Below are 19,794 nucleotides of genomic sequence, written 5' to 3'. Positions count from 1 at the left end.
TGCAAGAAGTGAGGCACTGATCTGCCTTTGGCAGACAGTTCTTTGTCTTAGTGTGGCAAAAAGGACTGGGTTTGGGTTCCTTGCCCCAGTCCTGTACCAGAAGAAGCAAACCAGAGAAGCTTTATCATATCTCTCCTTCTGTATCCAGCAGTCAGGCAGGCTCAGATCAACAAGCAAAAGGTCTTGCAGAATAAAGGAAGTTGCAATGCTTTCACAGTTTTCTTCCTTGCTCCACCAGAACTGGGATTATTTTGTGCTGGTTTATCCTACTACAAACATCTTCCCTAAGCATGTTCATGATCTTCCCTATGCATGTTTATCCAAAACCAAACACCAAAGTTCATGCTGCATCTTGTGAATATTCCTTGTTATGTAGTCCAAAGAGAAATCAGTTTTGATGCAAATATTTCCCTTGCTGTGTATAAAAAATTAAGTTTCTGAGAGCCCTGGAAAGGCAGTGCAGGAGGACTGCTAGGGAATAGCACACTTCCAGAAAACTTCAGGAACATCTGTTGTCATCTATGTGTGATCTTATCTGTGATGGCACATGTGAAATTAGTTTGAAAAGGATCCTTTGAAATTTGAATTATTTGAAATAATAATTTTTATATTATTTATTCAAATATTATTTGAATTATTTGAATTTCAATTATTTGAAAAGGATCCTTTTGCTCATGGAGACCTGATGTAGGAAAACAGCATGCTGGATGTGCAGGATGTCCGGAATAATTTTTCATTGTCCTTAGCCCCAAAATAAATATCAGACAAGATCTTTGCCTCTCTGCTTTGACCCAGCTTTGGTGCATGACAAATAGTTACAATATTTAAAATAGTTACAATATTTAAAATAGTTACAATATTTAAAACACAATGCAGGGAAAATATAGAGGCCAGAGAAAAGTGTGTGTGCTTTTAAGAGTGTTGGAGCATGCTGTTTTGGGAAGGAGGAGCCCATGAGGCTATAGATCAGTCCACAGTGTTTTAATGGATGAGTTGCCTGGGAATTTTTGTGTACCACCCTCAGTCTTGATTTRGAGTCTAATCTGTAGAATAGAGCCAGTTTTGCAACAGTGCAGTATTTCAGCCAAAGGAAGAAACCATTATTTTTGGAAAATCCTTTGGGCATTTTGGCCGTAGAACCTTGTTTTGTGTGTTTCTGCTATTCTCTTGCAGATAGTTTTAAAACTTGGAGCCTGTGTCATTTCATGGATGGCTTCCAGATAAAATCTTCACTTTATGGCCTCTTCCAATCTCTGCCATATTTTTTTTCCTGGTGACCTTTGGTGAGCCAAGACTGGTCATACAAGTTTAGATCATAAGCTGAACTCCAAGGGACCTGTACCTAGACAGGAGAAAGGTCCTTCTCYCTGCAGGCATTCAGTGTGAACTGATGCTTGTCTTCTTACTCTCTATAACTACCAGGACCTGAAGGTCTGCTCAGAAAAGATGATAAGTGAAAAATCTCCACCTGCCCAATCAGTTTGTTGTGATTTACATTTGCTGTCAGGTGCTGACATGAATAACTTCAGTACTAAGTTGCAGACTGCACTCTTGGTACATGTTGCAAAAAGGGAGGGGATGTCAAGAATAGTAATTAGTCTTTATAAAGGGCTAATTTGTCATCTTTACAAGGACTCAGGATGGGTGTTGTGGCTGAGGAGCCTAACTGAACATGCATTGTCAGTGTAAATGTATTAGTTGATCTGAAGATGTGATAAGGCATTACAGATCAGACAAAGGCAAGATGCTCCATTTCTGAAACCTCACTGCAGTAATGATAAGAAGTTTCCTGACAAGGCAGGGTGGGTGAGGTTACTGAAATCCTTTCTTTAGGGAGATTGGAAATTGGTGAGTCATGCTRTGGTATCTCAAATTAATCCAGTGAAGACTGTAAACCCTTGGYAAATTAGCCTTGAAATGGGACAGGTAAGGAGAGAGGGTCAGAAGGAGATGGGAGTAGAGAATAGAAAAGGCAAAAAAGCCATAAGAATGACAGAAGGGAAAATTACTATTATAGGAGGAATAGTGAGATTAAAAACAATAATTCTTTGCCTATAATGGCAAAAATGAAATAGAGGAGAACATGAAAAGATAACTTTACCTTCCTCGTCTGGTCTTTTTACCATTATACTTAAACCATTGGAGGTATGTGTTTACACACCTAGAAACTGAGGTGTCTAGCTCTTCATRCAACGAAAAACATTCACAGATTTTAATTTATTTTTGTCTTGCAGATCYACCAAGACTCACCCTGGCCCAGTTGTACATTTAAGTGACAGCCCAAGAGACGAGGGAAAAGTGAGTACAACCAATGGTATAAAATATTTCAACATTTCATAGCCTTTATTTGCCTTGCTACTCTTTCCTTTTGCTTATTCACTAATTTTATCATCTGCTTTATTTCTGTGTTTGCAAAGTTGCTTTAACTACAGTGAAGTTTTCAAGAAAAAATTATCTTTRTACAAATTTAATGAGTAAACATTTGTGATACAGACCACATACTGTACTTTAAAATATATAGACGTCTAAATTGTTCCTGATTAAAAAGTTTGATTTTGTGTAGGTAAGAATTTACTAAAAACTGCTTCATGACTTCAGTACTTGGATAAGCATGCTCTTACAAGGGCATTATAGTAAGTTTTCATAAGATAGCAAGTTGTTTCTTACTCAAGAATCMTCATGATAATAACCCTTGGAATTGGCTGCTGTTTGCTCTTCTTGTCTCTGTTCATGAAGAGCTGTCCACAAGTGGAAGCCAAACATTTAKTGAGACCATTAGGGTTGTGACTGATATCAGCAGGAGGCACAATAATCAGAGTTGGCTTTATTTTTATGGCAATTTTCAAAAATGAAATGTSRTTGACAGAATWCWGGTTCTATTAGRACATTTTTACTTATKYRTTGTTACTGATTTTTGAGCATTTTGCCTGTATGGAAGGGGTATTTAACTCTCTCATTGGTTTTAATCATTTTTAGCAATTGCATTTTAGTGTGTGTTTGTAAACTGCATTTTAYAAATGGTGCAGCTGACAGTGTGCCTCACATAACAGCTGATGGTTGTTAGAAATGAGCAGCACTTTGGATTTCTGTTACTGATGTGGAGGATATTTTGTTGAAAGTATGGATACCTAGAAAAGCACTGATAACTACATCTGATATCTGATTTTCATTTGCATCACTTGTCCTTGGACTTATCTGTGTTGCAAGGTGAACTATGTATGAATGGTGCACTTGTGAACTACAACTTCAGCAACTTTAATGGCATCTCTGAGTGTTTCTGGAAGAGTCACAATAGCTCAAACAATTTAGAATGCTATCAAATAAAGTTATTCAGCATTATGAAGTGTCATGTTTTAGCCTCAAACAAGAAGCCATCAAGAAAGTCAATTTAATCATCTATGGCAAAATACCTGATAAAACTAAAGGTTTATTCATGAGGCATTGTTCTTGTTTGCTGGTCACAACAGAAGCTGCTGATGAAGCTGCTAAAGCACACAGTGTTGGGGAGAAGCATGCTAAAACAAATAATGGTCTTGTCAGTGAAGATTTTTTACAGGAATCCCATGCACTGTGTTCAGACAGAAACCTAAAAATATTTTTCAGCAGAAAGAAAGGAGATGAAAAAGACACAGGCAAGGGAGTAAAAGGAGAAGTGGCTTGGAAATACAAATGCTTGTTGTTCAGAGGGCACATGGGAGACATCTGGGCACTGATGAAGTACTAGAATTCTAACAACAACAGAAAAATCAGATACCTATGAAAAACAAACATTGGAAATTTATGGGGAGAAAGAGCAGAAAACATAAACTCTCCTGAAACCATCCCAGTGCAATTCTTTATATCATTGATAGGTTGAGAGTGGTGTAAAGAACAAATTGGTGCTAACAAAATACTTGCAGTTTTGCAGGATGTAGAATTGATARTGTTTACAGGAAGGTATCAGTAAAAGGTACACAGAGATGTAAGAGAAAATCCAGGCATTAAATTAAATGAGGAAAAAAATGAAAAAAAAAAACCAAAACAAAACAAAAAAAAAAAAAATCAGCTCCTGGGACTTTTGCTATTCAACAGGGTCATAAATAGCCTAGAAATGAGTGTCAGCAGTGGTGTGGTTTGCAGGACTTCAGGAGGCTGAGAAATTCAGCAGTAAAATGGCAGATTAAATACTGTCTTCTGTAAGTATTTAATTTTTTCATGTCAGTGATGAGAAGTGATATGTGTAGGGCAAAATATTTCTGACTTTATGTATAAAACAATGTGTCTGAGCTGATGATTAYTGTTTGGTATGAAGGGCTGTGAGTGATGATAATTGATAGTTCTATGGAAATGTCARCTCAATGCTCAATAGTGAACAATAAAGAAAATAAAAATTAGGCATTATCTGGAGAAGAATAGAGTATAAAACAAAGCTATTAAAGAAATGCATTGATGACCTGCCTGCTGAATACTGAGTATAATACTTATCCAATGTTTAAAATGAACATAATACTAAAAGAAATTCATAGGGGCAGGATTTTCTGTATGAGAGATGGGAAAAGTTGCTATGGAAAAGACCTGATTGTGATTCCAAGTTTGAAAGTCACAGTTGCTGTTAAGAGGAAGGAAACAGCTCACAGTCTCTTTCCATACACAGCTGAAAAGGATACCAAAAGGATACCAAATCTGACAGGTCAGATTCCAATAAGTCAAATAGGTACTTCTTCAAATATGCAATGGGTAGAACCTATAAAACATTACCAAATGCTGTTGTGTGTGCTGAAAATGTATTGATCACAAGGAAGACTAGGAAAGTTATCACAAAAGAAATCAGTTTGAGGGTAATTGAAGAGGTTTGCTGAATTCTCCTAAAAGGTTCTTAAAGATGTGGTTAAACAGAGCCATGTATAGTTGAGGAGATGGCTATAGATTTGAATGAGAAAATTACTTAGACTGAGAGAATTTGTGAGAGTGTTACAAGTACTTGTTCCTCTTCCCATATTGTTCTATGGTATTTGTTCTTGGCTGTTTCAGAACAAGAAACTGTGATAGGYAGACTTTTTATTTAGTTTAGCAGAGTTATTCTGAAATAAAAGAGCTGTTTGAAGATAGGTCCACMTACTTTGCTCCAAGTTAACCAAAGACCACCCAAAAGTATTGGTGGGAGAATTCGGACTCCCCACATTGTTTCATGATAGGCAACAGATCAAAGTGTTGTTTACCTATATTTCAGGAATTAAATAGTAGATACAAATCAGTCATAATCATTACTCAAAATACAGATGTTCTTGTACTCTACAGGAGTATTCCTCTACAAGTACTTTGCAAGGGTCCAGTAGTATATCCTTCTTGGAGRTATTACAAAGTTGTGTATAGACCTGAATCTGTTTTGTTGAAGTAAATAATTATTTCTCCGATGATCACGGAGTGGTTGAGAGTCCTAAGACACAGTCAGACCTTTCAAAATCTAGGACAACCATAAGATCTCTTTTTGAAAGCCAGGGAAGTTTGTGCATGGGCAGTATCTTCACCTTTTTCAYTAAGGTCCTTTGAATTCCTAAAAGTTCCAGTTTATATCAATGASTGGTGATTGGATTCCTTGTGCCAAAAGAGTGAATGTAATTCCAGAAGACTTCTGCCATTCAAAACTTTTCCAGAGTGCCCTCCAGGCAAACTATGTAGGCAAACTTTGGAGATGAGTCTCTTTTATAAATCTAACAAGCTGTGGCTGGAATACAGACATCAAAGRGAATTTGGGCATTTAATGTGTCACTGAAGAACAATTTGGGGATCTAGTGATTAAGTTCATGAAATAGAGCTGTGTCTGCCAAATCATTTAATAAGTGTACATGAGGGACAGACTGAAGTGCACAGACATTTCTAAGTAGCAGATCTGTAGCAAACATGATTTTTCTTGCTTACAAAGGAAAGGACATTAACTGCAGTGATCTGCAGTTTCCCAGCAAAGGGAGGAAGCTTAACAGGAAAAGGTTTAATGTTATTAACTATTAGCTGGTGRGYTAAGCTTTCTGTCTTCTGAGATCTAATAATACAGCAGGCTTGTTTGTTTGGGGGTTTTTCTCTAGATGTTTTTATTACCAGAACAAGGCAGGGTCTTGCTGGAATGTACCAAGATGTAATTAGTTGATTGTACAAAAGAAATGTATCATCATCAAAAGCATTAAATGAAGAAAGATTTAAGTCAAATGTGAAGCAACCCCACTAGGCAAGGAGTTGCCAGGACTTCTCTCTCCAAATTCTGTCCAGTGTTCTAAATTTTTTGTCACCTAATTAAGCATGAGTAATTAAACGAGGTGCCACAAAACAAAGCTGAAGAGAAATCTTCTGAGCTTTTTCCATCCTGGAATCTTTTTACAGATACCATTTTTCTTTGTCTATGTTTTCCTCTCTAACTGCATTTATGGATGTTTTACTTTTTACCTCTATTACAGAAATAGAGCTTGTTTTATAGATCCCCAAGTGATCAGTGTGACTGAGAGGAGTGGGAATGTTTGAGTTTCCTATGGTTCAGGAAGGTCAAAATCCAGAGCATCATAAATATCCTGGCAATGAACTAATCCCATTCATCCACTTGGAATTGCAACTTCAGTGCTGTACCACAGTGTTAATAGTAAAACAGCATGAATCTGTTGATTCAGTTTGAATCAAAAGAGAAAATGCAGAAAATCTCTTTGCCTTTTAATTTCATCACAATTCTTTGTAACTTGCAATTCTACAGTGCAGTTGTGCATTAAACATTTCAGCAATAGATCAGGTGAAATGCGGCCTCTGATAAAAGGTATTTAACCTTTTACCAATTACCTGGAGCATAATATATTTGCAAAAGAGAGGGATAAAAATCAAAAGACAAGCCTGCTTCCCCAGGGAGAAAGGCTTATTAAGAAACAAGGTCACATACTAAATGCTTTTAAATCCCTTCACTTTCCTGAATGTATTTTCACAAAAGCTGAGGTGAAAAGAATTTTTCCACTGGTTTGGTACCCAGCTGTAATGCACAGGTGCAAGTTATGGTGACTGTAAGGAGGTCACTCAGACTTCATAACATATTAAAATACTATTTATTGGAGTTAATACAAAAAGGATGCTGGGAACCCCAAGCTGTGCARCATCAAATGAACCTCCAGTAAAGGCATGGCACTGTCCTCTGTGGAGAGGACATTTCTACTGTCCAGCAAAAGGATGCTCACATGAGACATACTGCAGTACTTTTTCTTACCAAGTGGAAGCAGCCTGCAGGATCCTTTAGAATTAGATTTATCCTGTGGCCAAGGAATATGTGCAGCTCAATGCAGGCCTGAAAGCCAAGTGCTGTGTGCAGCCCAACACAGCACAGACCTGCACCTACTCACATTAACTGCTGTGAGCATCACTAACTCCTGGATATCCAAATGACTTCCATTTAGGATCACTGTCCCAACTGTAGTAAAACACTCCTTGTTCACTCTCTCAATAGCAGCCTATCCCATATGGCATCCTGACTTAAGTGCTACCCAGTTAGCTCCATGCTTTCTGATCTGCCACAAAATCCCATATGGGATATATATTTATATCTGGAACCATCCAGAGCAAAAATGCTAAATATTCTGGAATTTCTCCAGGACAGTTTGAATTTTTTTTTCCAGGAGCATCATTCTTCAGGAGCATGATTAATTATTGTTCATATTCAGGTATTAAATATATTAGCAATAAATAATKTCCTGATTAACTAATAGATTCCACATAAAGAATATTTTCCTGACAATGAAAAGAATCATACCCAGTAGAACTGAGAGTATTCCCAGGCTTTTTGTAGCAGTATTGATGCATCAGTTATACCCAACTTGGCAAGAAAGTAATGTTTTGTTTAGAAGCCCTGCCAAATTTCRTTTTTAGGACTCATGCAAGCTAAAGTGAGCAATCACAGAGATGCTGTCCAACGAAGAGATAATCTTGTCATTCTTCTGTACAAATTCTTTATATAGAAACTGTAAATTCTTGTGTGATATATCTGTTTATAGATGAGGAACAACTGCTATTATCACTGCCAGTTGTATGAAATATTCTATCGCAGAAACACAAGTCTGCCAGTTTAGCTATTTCCAGTCTTCATGTCCAGAACAGATTCTTAAGAAGACAAAATCTATGGGAAACAGTTTCCAGGACACCTAAACARGCTAAACATCACATTGCCCATAAGATCTGAAATGAATTGTGTTCAAGTGAAGAGTAACTCTACAGTGCCAGATCAATATTTCATTTCTTTTTAATGAAGACAAGGAGAAATTACTGTGTTCACTACTATTTTTTCCTGAGCATTGTTTTTCTCCTCTTTTATCTTTTCACAAAACTTTGCTGGTATTTCTCTGGTGTGCATGATGATGATATGACATCCCAGTTCTAGAAGAAGTGAAAATTGGCGTATCAATTATTTAATTATTAGGAAAGCAAACAATTTATTTCTGCAGGAGGATTTCTTAATAATGTTTTAAAGCAATAGCAAGCATAAATTAAAGGAATACAAGTAGCTGAATCACACTTTAATCTGGTGACTCTTTGGTTTGAATTTATTTAAGTGGTTTCTTAGGTGTCAAATGTTTTTTTCTCCAACAAGGGACATGGAAGGTAAGAGCTGGTAGGAACATGCTACAATCTTATTTGCTCAGGAGAAATGCAATTAAAGATTGTTCAGGCACATAATCTTGCAGGGCAAAAAAAAAAGTGTATAAATCCCTTTCTTTTTCCATATCAGATCTTAAATTGTGAGTAATATGAAGTAATTTATACTGAAAGACAATTTGAAAGCAACATATCATGCATAGGGCAAATTACAAACTTGCATATCACTTTGGTATTTTTTTAATGTTATTCAATACTTACATGTATCTTTTGAATCAGACAATGTAATTGTGGGTTTTTTTCTCTCCTTCAGCTGTTGATAGGCTATGAAAATGGGACTATTGTGTTCTGGGATTTACGATCTAAAAGAGCTGATCTGAGGGCTTATTATGATGAGGTAAGCAATTTCCATTAATTCAGGAAAGCCACTATTCAGCAGTTTGCCATATGTCTTACCAAACAGATGGAAGTTTATCTAAAGACACTGCTGGTTTTGGAAATGCTGTTTGTGCTATGCTTTTGAGTGAATTATACTGACAATAGAAATCAAAGTCTGAAATCTCTAGTTCTGATGTATTAGGCTCTCATGAATGTACTGTGTGACACTGAATCTCTTCCCCTTGATTCTGACAAGTTCATCAACTTCTCTGGGAGCATCTTCAGTCAAACTGATTTTAGCAATAACTGACCTAAGATAAAGTTGCAATAGAAATTATATAATAACCTTTATCAGGTATTTCYAGAACATTCATTATAATGGAAGACAAATTACCTTGTACAGCTGTTGATAATACCTAGTACTGATCTGATKAAATAGTTTGCAAAATTATATTGTCATAGTTATCACACAGTTGTCTCCTGTCCTTTGTAAGCATCTTAACCATATGTTGTTAACCATAGATGCAGTTCTTGGATGAATAATAAGCTGCTTGAAAAACAGATATTTTCCTAGTTCTTATGATTTTAGCACTAGCCCTAAGAAAAAAYACTCTTTGTTCTGCCAGTGCTCTAAAGTTCACCATGGATGAATGTGAATGCAACTACAACTGAAGGTAGAAAAGGACRTTTTCTTTAAAGTGATCAAGGCAGTAATTGGTTTCCTGTAGTTCTTTTTTCTTCTTCRTCTTGTCACCTTTCTATGTATAAGGAGTTATTTATTTCCCCTCTGAAAAGCAATCTGAATACATATGAATCCTGCAATCTTTCAGACCTGCTGTCAGAGACACATTAAAACTACTCCGAGCTTCAAGGTTAAGTTTCTAAGCATCAACATTGCAAATGTTTTAAAGGACAGAGTTTGAATAGGCCAGTACTTAAGCCTCAAGACATGCCCACTAAATTGTCTCTCAGTGACTGTCTGTTTGTGCAAACATTTGGGAAATTGCACCCGTTCTGTTGCTTAAGACTGAACAATTTTTCACTTTTACTCCTCAGGAAGGGTTGGGGGGATGTCTGTTCACCCACTGTCCTCTCTTGTACTCAAATGAGACAACATAAAGCAGGATCTTCCTAATACTGGTTCCTTGGTTTGGTGGTTTGTTTTGTTTTGGGTTTTTTTGGGTTTTTTTTCCATTTTGAGACAGAATAGGTGGGTCTTGAAAATTTCTCATCCAATTTAATTGTTCCACTTTTTCCAATACTGTTCTCAGGATTTTTTTTTTGCCTTTTAAACAGTAACCTTTCTCTTCGGAAGTTATTTGCTGTGTCATTGCTCCACTTTGTGCCACTTGTGCTGGCTTCTTATTTACTGAAATACTTGCAAGATTCTTTGTTTTTAAAAGGATTGTGGGACTAGCCATTTTACTTTATTCCAGACATTCAGGCTGCATGTTCCAGACCYGCTGGGATTCCCTTAGGGAGCCACTAAAAAGGGTTCATTTTTTTAAATTCTGAATTATATAGAGTTATGTGAGTCATGGCATATATATTGGCATGCACCACTTGGTATTTAGCAGCAACCCAAATTGTCAAGCCTAAGCCTCATCTTATGGATTGGCCACCAAAGACCACAGTTCAGAAATCATTGTTTCTGCTCCCCTTCTCGATGCCATTTGGATGATGTAAAACCTCTGTGCCCCACAATGTCTGAGCAATCTCTCAGTATTTCCCTGGCCCTGAGCCACAACACCATCAGCTGCAGGGTATCTGTGAAGTCTCAGATAAATCACTCTAACTGTTCCGTATCCTCATTAAGTGCCAAACTGCCTGTTTGCTCAAATTCTGRATAAAATTAATTCATCCTCACTTTTTCTACCATTATTGTGATTTTCATCTTCTCAGGTGAGACGTATTATTGAGGCCCTTCCAGTCAATGCTCCTACACAATGCCTTCTATAAAAAGCTTTCCTTCCAAACCCTTTTATAATTTCCTTCAAAARTTAATTTTCCATCGAGTGGCATAAAAAAACAGCACCTAAACAAAGCAGATCTTTCAAATGGCTCWCAAGTTGTTACTGATAGTTGTCAGACCCAAAAAAGCAGCCATCTTCACGTGCAGGCTTTGAAATTTTGTGTCAACCCTCATTCAGAGCTGCCTGAAGCAGTCATCATCTTTCATTGGAACACATCTCCAAAATAAAGTGCAGATTTCTCAGAGACATTTGCCAGGTGTCATTTCCCAAGTGACATCTCCCTACCTTCAAATAGCACTGTGCTGCTGTGGGAATATCCATTCAGATGTGGCCCTTGCTGAAATAGTCCTGCAGAACCATGAACACAAAGGATTTTTAGCATTCAAACACTAAAATGAGACGAGCATTGTTCTTGTTCAAAATACAGTTGAAAGTGGTGCTAAAGACCCTCGGTGGAGAAGGTTTGTGGTTGGGAAGGAGCTGAAATGATTTTAGGCATGTTTAATTTTAGTACATGCTGAGTATGAGAGAAGATGGAATGTGTGTGCAACTACCGTGGGTCTTGCAGAAGGAGAAACGTGTCCAATCTGTGGTGAGATGCACGATTCACCCACCAGGATGAACTCCTGTCCTAACCAAATAACTGCTCCTTTTGTTCTCTGKAGATGCTAAAGARGTGGATCAGAATGCTAGACATATTTTAGCAGWGAAAATTTGGGACTTGTTCAGGACCGTCTTTCAGAATTACTCATKTCTCACAGCTGAGACCTCCAAAAGCGTTTCTGTTTATTTTGCCCATTTTGGGGCACAGTCTAATGGGTCAGTTTGAGTTGCTGCTATGCCAGGATCATCCCCCTGAGCTCCCTTCCACAGGAGGTTTATGCTGTGGTCACAGAGATTTTGATCTGCAGTTAACCAAGCAGCTCAGTACAGTTTTTACCTGAGCTCCTGCTCAGACACAGTCAGTAACTGCAACCATGTGAAATGTTTCTCAGTGTAGTAGCACATCAAAAACAGATCCAAATCTGGCATGATAGCAAGCAGAAATAGCTCATGTCAGAATTCATTTGCATGAGGATAGACATGTCTTTAATGTAAGTGAAATAAGAAATAAGGTCCTTCCTACCTGAGGGCAGCAACTTTGGACTGTGCCTGAAGTACCTTTCTGTGTTCTTTTGTTACTTCAGTTATAGTTTAGTTTCTTGTGGTTATTTAAGAGGAATTGTACACCAACCCCCCACTCTAAAGGTAGAAGTTACACCCATTATATCACCAAAAAAGAAATACCTAGATTTCAAATTTTTTTTATTTCTGGTTTTTGAATCCTTTTTGGCACAACTATTTTACTCGTGTGTTAGTCAAGAATTCATAAACATGGCACATCAGATTCCTGTTAAAACATCTGGATCATCTTGGTGTAAAACCTCACTTGCAGCTCTGCTGTCCAGCCCCAGGAGATGAGTAAAGCATTTGTAAAGGGTCACAGCCCTTTTCTTGATTTCTTCTGATGCTCTCTCCAGACCATGAGCTATAACCAACCATAACAATCAATAGAACTATTAAAAGAGGAAAACCAACTGGGAGTTTAAAATAGTGACCTGTAGCACTTAAGCAAAATTGATATTAGCAGCTGCAATGCTGACTTATGAATACCCAGGCATGATTTTAAGTCATTTGAATAAATCAGGTTAAAGGCTATATGCAATTGKAAGTGCATGCAAGGCCTTAGCATTTCCGGGGTTGAAAAGAAAATAGACCTCTTTTATTCACATTTACATAAAATTATATTGTGATTTTTGCTATTTAGCAGTGAACATTTCTGGAAGGGACATGGATTCAAGGGAGAATTCTGTGAGTTTGTGCTTTTGAGGGGAGTGTGTGAGGAACTGTGAGAAACTGAAAACGTTGTATATAATGAATGTTCTGTCAGAAAATGGCTTTTTTTAATTTCTAGCACATACCAGTGACATCAAAGGACTTACACCATTATCCTTTCAGCTAGTTTGATGTAACTATGGACATTTTCAGTCAGTTCCACTAAGTATACACAAAATACTAAGAATGGTCTATGTAATATTCATCATGTAGTACTTGTAGTGTGKACTTGGGAGTGTGRTATTCCTCATMTCTGRTGCACTATCTGTTCCAAAAYTATCTTATATCATTGCTTTGGTAATTTCCTATATCAATGAAACRGTCCTKGATTCTTTAGTGTTTTGGTTTTGACATTAAATATCCCAAGCAAGATGGAGTTACTCTGCACCTTACATATGTGAGAGTGTATGTGGAAATTATCCAAGAACAGTGTATTACTTCCTCTGTGTGTTTTGTATGTTACCTGTAATGATTTTTGCACAGAATTACCTGTAAATTTACCAGATCAAATATATCTAAGGAGAGCTATCAGACATATCACAACTGCATTGTATGTCACTTATATTTTTACCTTAATACCCTTTTCCTTCAATTTTGGCCTGATTCAGTWCAGGTTTTCTGACAGTCTTATGATATATCAACCTTTATGATGGAATRTGGATAACAGCCATTGGTTGCTAAAAGGTGATGCTCATGGACCTTAGACAAACAAGAACCATCCAACTGTCAATATACCTTTAAAATAATATAATATGAACTCATTCATTAAAATATCATTAGTGTGAACACTGCATTCCATTCCAGTCTCATGTTCTTCYTTTGTTTCTGTAGGCTATTCATTCTGTTGCTTGGCATCATGAAGGGAAACAGTTCATGTGTAGTCACTCTGATGGCAGYTTGACCCTATGGAATCTGAAAAGCCCTAACAGACCATTCCAGACCACAATTCCACACGGTAATTCTGACACTTAAAATGTGTAACTAAGGAACCATACAGGGTTCTCAATGCTATTTGCTAAAAKATGTTTATTTCATTTTTCATTGTAGCCCAGATGTTGCTTCTTGCATAAATATTTTGATCTGCAAAGTAGCAGCAATGCAAATTGTTGTAAAAATCAGTAACTTAGATAAAACTTTTTAATTTGATTTGTGTCATAAATAGCTCTTTCTGATTAATATTACCCTAATGTCTTTTTTTGAGTTGTATGCTTCATTTAATTTTATAACTTGACTAGTTACACTCCAAAGCATGTAATATTTTGTCAACAAAAGGAATTAAGTCAATCTAAGAACAGCTTAGGAAAAAATTAATCTGTTTATGGTCATTGCATATTGAGAAAAAAAGACATGTAATTAGTCTAATTCATTCATTATTAATTAAGTGTCATGCTCAGAAATCTTCATGGTTTATAGATACCTCTGAAGAATGGTCTATGGTCCTTTAGCTGTATCTGGCAGTAAAAACACAAAGACATCATCATGTAATTAATTTAGACAAACGTGTGTTTTATGGAAATAGGACCTAATACTCCTTATCTTTTTGAATCTTTGAAGTTCCTTTTATTTTTGTTGTTTACATATACAGTTGTTTCAATGTATATGTTTTAGTTTGATAGTTCTATCATCATGATGTTTTCTGTTCTTTCTTTCTTTAGGAAAAGTTCAAAGAGATGGAAAAAAACCTGAGTCGTGTAAACCAATTCTTAAAGTAGAGTACAAGACCTGTAAAAACAGGTTTGTTTTTARTTCTATAWTTAAGTCAATATTACAATCCTGAATTTAAGTCCTTTCAGAATATTTTCCTGCTTTCTTTTTACAAAATTATGTATTATTTTATGAAGATACTAAACCTATGATGTAAACTTGTATGTATTATGTAGACTTACAGTTATTATGTTGTTTTTTTTAATACAGTGAACCATTTGTGATATTTTCTGGTGGATTGTCCTATGATAAGCCTTGTCGAAGACCAAGTTTAACAATCATGCATGGGAAAGCAATTACAGTTCTTGAAATGGATCATCCCATAGTTGATTTTTTAACTCTTTGTGAAACCCCGTATCCAAATGGTGAGTTTATTGAGAAAAATGCAATTCTGGAAAATATAAAGTGATCATCTCTTCTACATCAATTCCATTCCAGAGACTTCCATTCTTATATTTATCTTCATCTCAAGAAAACAACATAACTGAAAGTGTCTGAAACTTGTGAGACAACATTGCTGTTAATCAAAGATGCTTATATTTCTGAATTTTTTCATCRTTTAMAGCTTGSTAAATTATTAAAATTAAGTGATCAYTTAYCTGCAAAAAAGTTGTTACAGTTCAGTGTGAAATGAACTGTTAAAAATAWTTGCAGCATATTGTGGGGCTYCCARRTTCTRAAAYATGTTGCCAGAAAGTTCCAGAAAAGCTGTAAGTCGAAAATGAAAGAAGTTTAGCATTTTAAGTCCTCAGGCACAACAGTAAAATAAAACTTACATACATAGCTAAATCAAATACATATTAARAACACTTAGTAAAGATAAAGTGCATATGTGTTTCAGTGTCATTCAAAAATTTAATTTTCAGTTATCAGAGTTAGTTTGGTCCTTCATTTAAATGTGTCAGATACTAAGATTTTGTAGCACCTTCCCCTGCTCACAGACTAATATTTAAACATTTTGGTTTAACCTGTTGTTATTTATAGCCTTGTATAAAAACAGGCAACAAATAATGTGCCTTCATAGCAGAACTGAAAGGAGGATTAATCAGTTGCTCTCATTTGTTTGTCCTTTTGGCATCACCCATCTGAGCAGTTTATTCTGAGCTTGTACATGCTGAAATAATTTGCTGTTGAATAGAGAGTTCTAATTTCACATTTATATATTTTAAATAACTTACTCTATGTAAACTGATATACTCTATGCATCAAATGAAGCAATTTTTTTTCATTTTAATTCTTTAGTTTTGATAAATAAAAGTCTGGTTTGTGCATATATCAAGGGTTTATACCTCAAAGCTTTTATACTCGATTCCTTACTTACAGAATTTCAAGAACCCTATGCTGTGGTTGTGCTTTTGGAAAAAGATCTCATTGTTGTTGATCTGACACAAAGCAAGTAAGTATAAAGTTTTATGTGAAGCTATTTGTGTATTTAAGTGTCCAGTAAATTATCATAAAATTCCAAACGTTATCATGCAATATCATTTAACAATCCAAAATCTTTCACTATTGGAAATAACTCCTGCTAAATATTTACTTCCACTTCAAGAGCTAAGATCATCTAATGAACAGTGACTTATGATTTTATTTGTTCTTAAACTTTGGAGCAAATCTAAATCTGTAGTCCCTTCAGCATAGCCCTCAAATATTCATTCAACACCAAAGTTAAGCAATACTTGGTCACATGCTGAATTGTGACCTAAACATGTGTTTTGGAAATGGGATTCAACTACTAATTTTATGCATGTCTAGCTTCATTATCTTAATAAATAAGATATTATTTATATATTTATGTAAGATTATTATTTTAATAAATAGTGGCATTGTTTTCTATGGATCTCCAGAATTACTTGATGATCCASTTGCTGGTTTAAATGACAAACAGTTCTTTCATATCAGAATCAATGTTCCTATCAAAGAGGAACTATACATCATGTAAGGCATAACCCAATTCTTATTTTTTTTTTTGTTCTGCCTCCAACACAACCAGTAATGTGCATCTACATTCACATAACTGGGAACAGCTTTTGCTGTCAGTGTATTGAAAAATGTTAARTAAATCATATTCGGATTTCACTCACTTTAAAGAATAATTCAGATCATGTCAGCAGTGTAAAATGGCCATAACTGAAATCAGCCCCAAATTTCCTATATTTTTCAATTGTGAATAACACTGTATAATGTGTCAGAAGTGAGGTTTTCCTCCTTATCAGGCTGTTAAATTGATGGAAGTGAGAAACAAACTGAGATCTACTCATCTGTTATTGCAGTTTTTCATTGTAGAATCAGTAGTCTACCAACCAAATAAGCTAAAATGTCACTATAAAATCCACACTTGTAAAAGTAGTTTATAGATCATAGTATATATCATATCCATGAAATTTCTGAAAATGTGTCACTTCTGTGTAAATAAGATTTTGACATGTTGGAAGAAATTACCTTTTAATCCTCATTCAGTGGAATTTTTATATCTTTATTTGGGTAACATATTATTATTGATATTTAAAACAATACATGTTTGAATAAATAAGGGAAAATGTATTTAATCAGTAATGGTTTTATTTAGATTCTGTTATACACTTTACTATATGTTTTATTCTATGRATCAGTGTGTCACAGTGCTTCTAATAAATTGTCTTCCTTAACTAGTTTTCCAATCTTTGAAAATCCATATCCTATTGACATTCATGAGTCACCTGTTACCTGCACAGAATATTTTGCGGACTGTCCTCCAGATTTGATCCCTGTACTCTATTCTGTAGGAGCAAAACATAAAAAGCAAGGATACAGCAATAAGGTAAATAAAAGCAATATATTTTTTTAAAGTAAAATAAGTAGATGTATAACCTATGTTTTTGTAACATCTTACTTACCAAATTATTTTTGTTTTGTTGATTATTATCATTTAATAATCACTYTAAGGTTAGTCCAACCAGCAGCTTAGCAGCCTGATTACAGGCTGGTATTTGTCCTTCAGAAACACTAACACTTAAGCAGAACCATTAATTAATATTATATAGGACTTAATAATTAAAATGCTGGAATTATTGCAGATCGGATTGAGTTAAAGGAGAGCCATCAAATTCAAATTTGTATGGATAGGTTATCTCTATCAAAGAAAAAAGTGAAAACATTRCAAGTGAAAGACTTAAGCAGAAGAGGTTCAGTGAGAGTCTGTGAGATTTGTTATTCAGTTGAATATTAATAATTATTTTACTGAGCTATCAAAGTCTTACCATAATGCTTTAGAAGTAGGACAAGCTGCAGAAAATAAAAGAAGAAATGCAATTAATTAATAGATTTCAATTGGAAATTGAAAAAAAAGTCAGATGTCATCAGTTTTTTATTCAAATCAACAGAAGTATTCTCCTTGGAGCTGCCTGGTTGTTGTCTATCTAAAGATGTTGTCTACTCCTGAATATAAAAAAATAACCAAGCAAGGTTCATCAGAATAAGTTGTGATCTCTGTGCTCTTGTTTGTTTAGGAGTGGCCTATCAGTGGTGGAGCATGGAACCTGGGAGCTCAGACATATCCTGAAATCATTATTACAGGGTGAGAATGAAACTGGRGATTGGMACTTTTAAAGTATTTGTGTYTWCTCCTTTTGATTGTGGGTTAGGCAKAGATAAGAGTTGAGAYTTCACAYGCATTTCCTGGCTTTTCATTTGAGCAGTGTCACCCCAAAAATTCTCTTCTGCCATARAAGAGAATTGTAAAGTATCAAGCAAAATGAATTTACCTTCTATCCTTTCAAAATTCACTATACATGGCATTTTGAGAGTGAATAGTCTTGATGCTGGCTCACTGCAAAGCAAAAAGTGCTGTAACTTAAGCTCTTTATTAGTATGGGAAGTAATTTCTTCTTTTTGCAGTTTTAAAAATCATTGGGGGCTTAGCTGTCTGCAGGAAATGCATGAAAAATATTCACAAATCAAACTAGTAACAAAAGTTTCTTATAGTTAGTATGCATATCTTTAATATATAGTCAGAAAATTATAGACAGCTAAATAAACATTTTTTTTCTATTTATTAATCACTGAGAGTAGATGATGTTTTAGAATTGYATCTTGTTTTAACACATTTAATTTTTGTATTTTTTTTAAGCCATGCAGATGGATCAGTAAAATTTTGGGATGCTTCTGCCAGTAAGTTTCTAAAGTTCACTTTTCTATAATGCTGACAAATCACACAAACACACATTTATGTATAAAACATGATATTAACAGTATGAATAGTAATAACTGGGCTGATATAACTGGGGAAAGGGGGTGAAATTAGGAAAATGTTTATTAAGTTAAGGGAAAAATGCAGTTAATGAGATATATTAGTCAGAAAAGAGTGAGGACTAACAACTCAAGACCCAAYGTACCAAAACTTCTGAAGGATGAAATGTTAGTGAAAAATCCCTGAGGCACATTTTTCTTGTCTCAAGAAGAGAGGACTCAATTAAATCTAACATTCAGTTCCATTTGTCATGTCACTTCTATACTGAGTACAACAAAGTATTCTTTATAGCTAAATAAAAATAAAATATTAAAATACATTCATACATTTCAATACATGTTGAATCTGGTGAGGGTGCTGAAGATCTGAATCTTTTCTTKTCCAGTCTCAAATCCCAATAAATTATTGGGAAGCATTTCCATTCATCCTAGCAKGAGAAAGCTTCAGAAAATACTTATTTCATTCAGTGTAGTTAGAACTGCACAAATCAGCATTTTCCCCTACAGAAAATACATGTGATATTCACTAGTGAAATATATTTATTAAAAATATGAATATATTTTAATTTGAATTTAAAATATTTTTCTTAAATATTGTGTCTGTGCTTCACAGTCCTACTGGCATATGAAGGCACAAAATACTTTGCTTTTAGACATATTTTAATYRTTTWATTTTGYATCTGAAAGCTCAGATATGTGAGCKACAGGGAATTGCTAMRCCACATGAGCTGTTTTCTGCATTTATCTGTATTCAAAGCCATTGCTGTTTGTTATTTTTCCATGTGGAGATGGTCCCTGGTAATTCAGAGAAGCTTAGAGAGTCTTGCCCTATGTTTCTATTATTCTTCCAGTCCTAAAGAATGTAAAGAATTAAAGAATGTAAAACATAATGGGGTGAATTGTGAYCCCTCCTTTACCTCTGGAATTTGCTSCAGTGGAGTTCTAACCTTGACAAAATTGGACCCATGATGCCTGATTTGAAGTGCTACTCTAGATTTACTGCTGGGACTAATGGCAACCTGAGTCCTCTTTCATTGCCAGTGAGGGC

At 35.3% G+C, this 19,794-nt stretch overlaps 1 protein-coding gene across 1 annotated transcript in view; it reads left to right on the top strand.

Moving 5' to 3' along the window:
• Window positions 1-2,234: 2,234 nt before the first annotated feature.
• LOC130586977 (syntaxin-binding protein 5-like) overlaps window positions 2,235-19,794 on the top strand; it is a gene marked incomplete at both ends in the record, with an annotated part of 32,692 nt that continues 15,132 nt past the window's right edge. Inside the window, 9 exons of the mRNA XM_057387917.1 lie at window positions 2,235-2,298; window positions 8,906-8,989; window positions 13,650-13,773; window positions 14,474-14,552; window positions 14,733-14,887; window positions 15,846-15,918; window positions 17,172-17,319; window positions 18,008-18,075; window positions 18,628-18,668. Of these exons, the coding sequence (XP_057243900.1) occupies window positions 2,235-2,298; window positions 8,906-8,989; window positions 13,650-13,773; window positions 14,474-14,552; window positions 14,733-14,887; window positions 15,846-15,918; window positions 17,172-17,319; window positions 18,008-18,075; window positions 18,628-18,668 (836 nt within the window). The remainder of the gene's footprint in view (window positions 2,299-8,905; window positions 8,990-13,649; window positions 13,774-14,473; window positions 14,553-14,732; window positions 14,888-15,845; window positions 15,919-17,171; window positions 17,320-18,007; window positions 18,076-18,627; window positions 18,669-19,794) is intronic.

The sequence above is a fragment of the Malurus melanocephalus genome, unplaced genomic scaffold (assembly GCF_030028575.1).
Source record: "Malurus melanocephalus ecotype Western Australia unplaced genomic scaffold, MMel_1.1 scaffold_1437, whole genome shotgun sequence".
Taxonomy (NCBI): domain Eukaryota; kingdom Metazoa; phylum Chordata; class Aves; order Passeriformes; family Maluridae; genus Malurus; species Malurus melanocephalus.
This window is presented reverse-complemented; position numbering and strand designations above follow the sequence as displayed.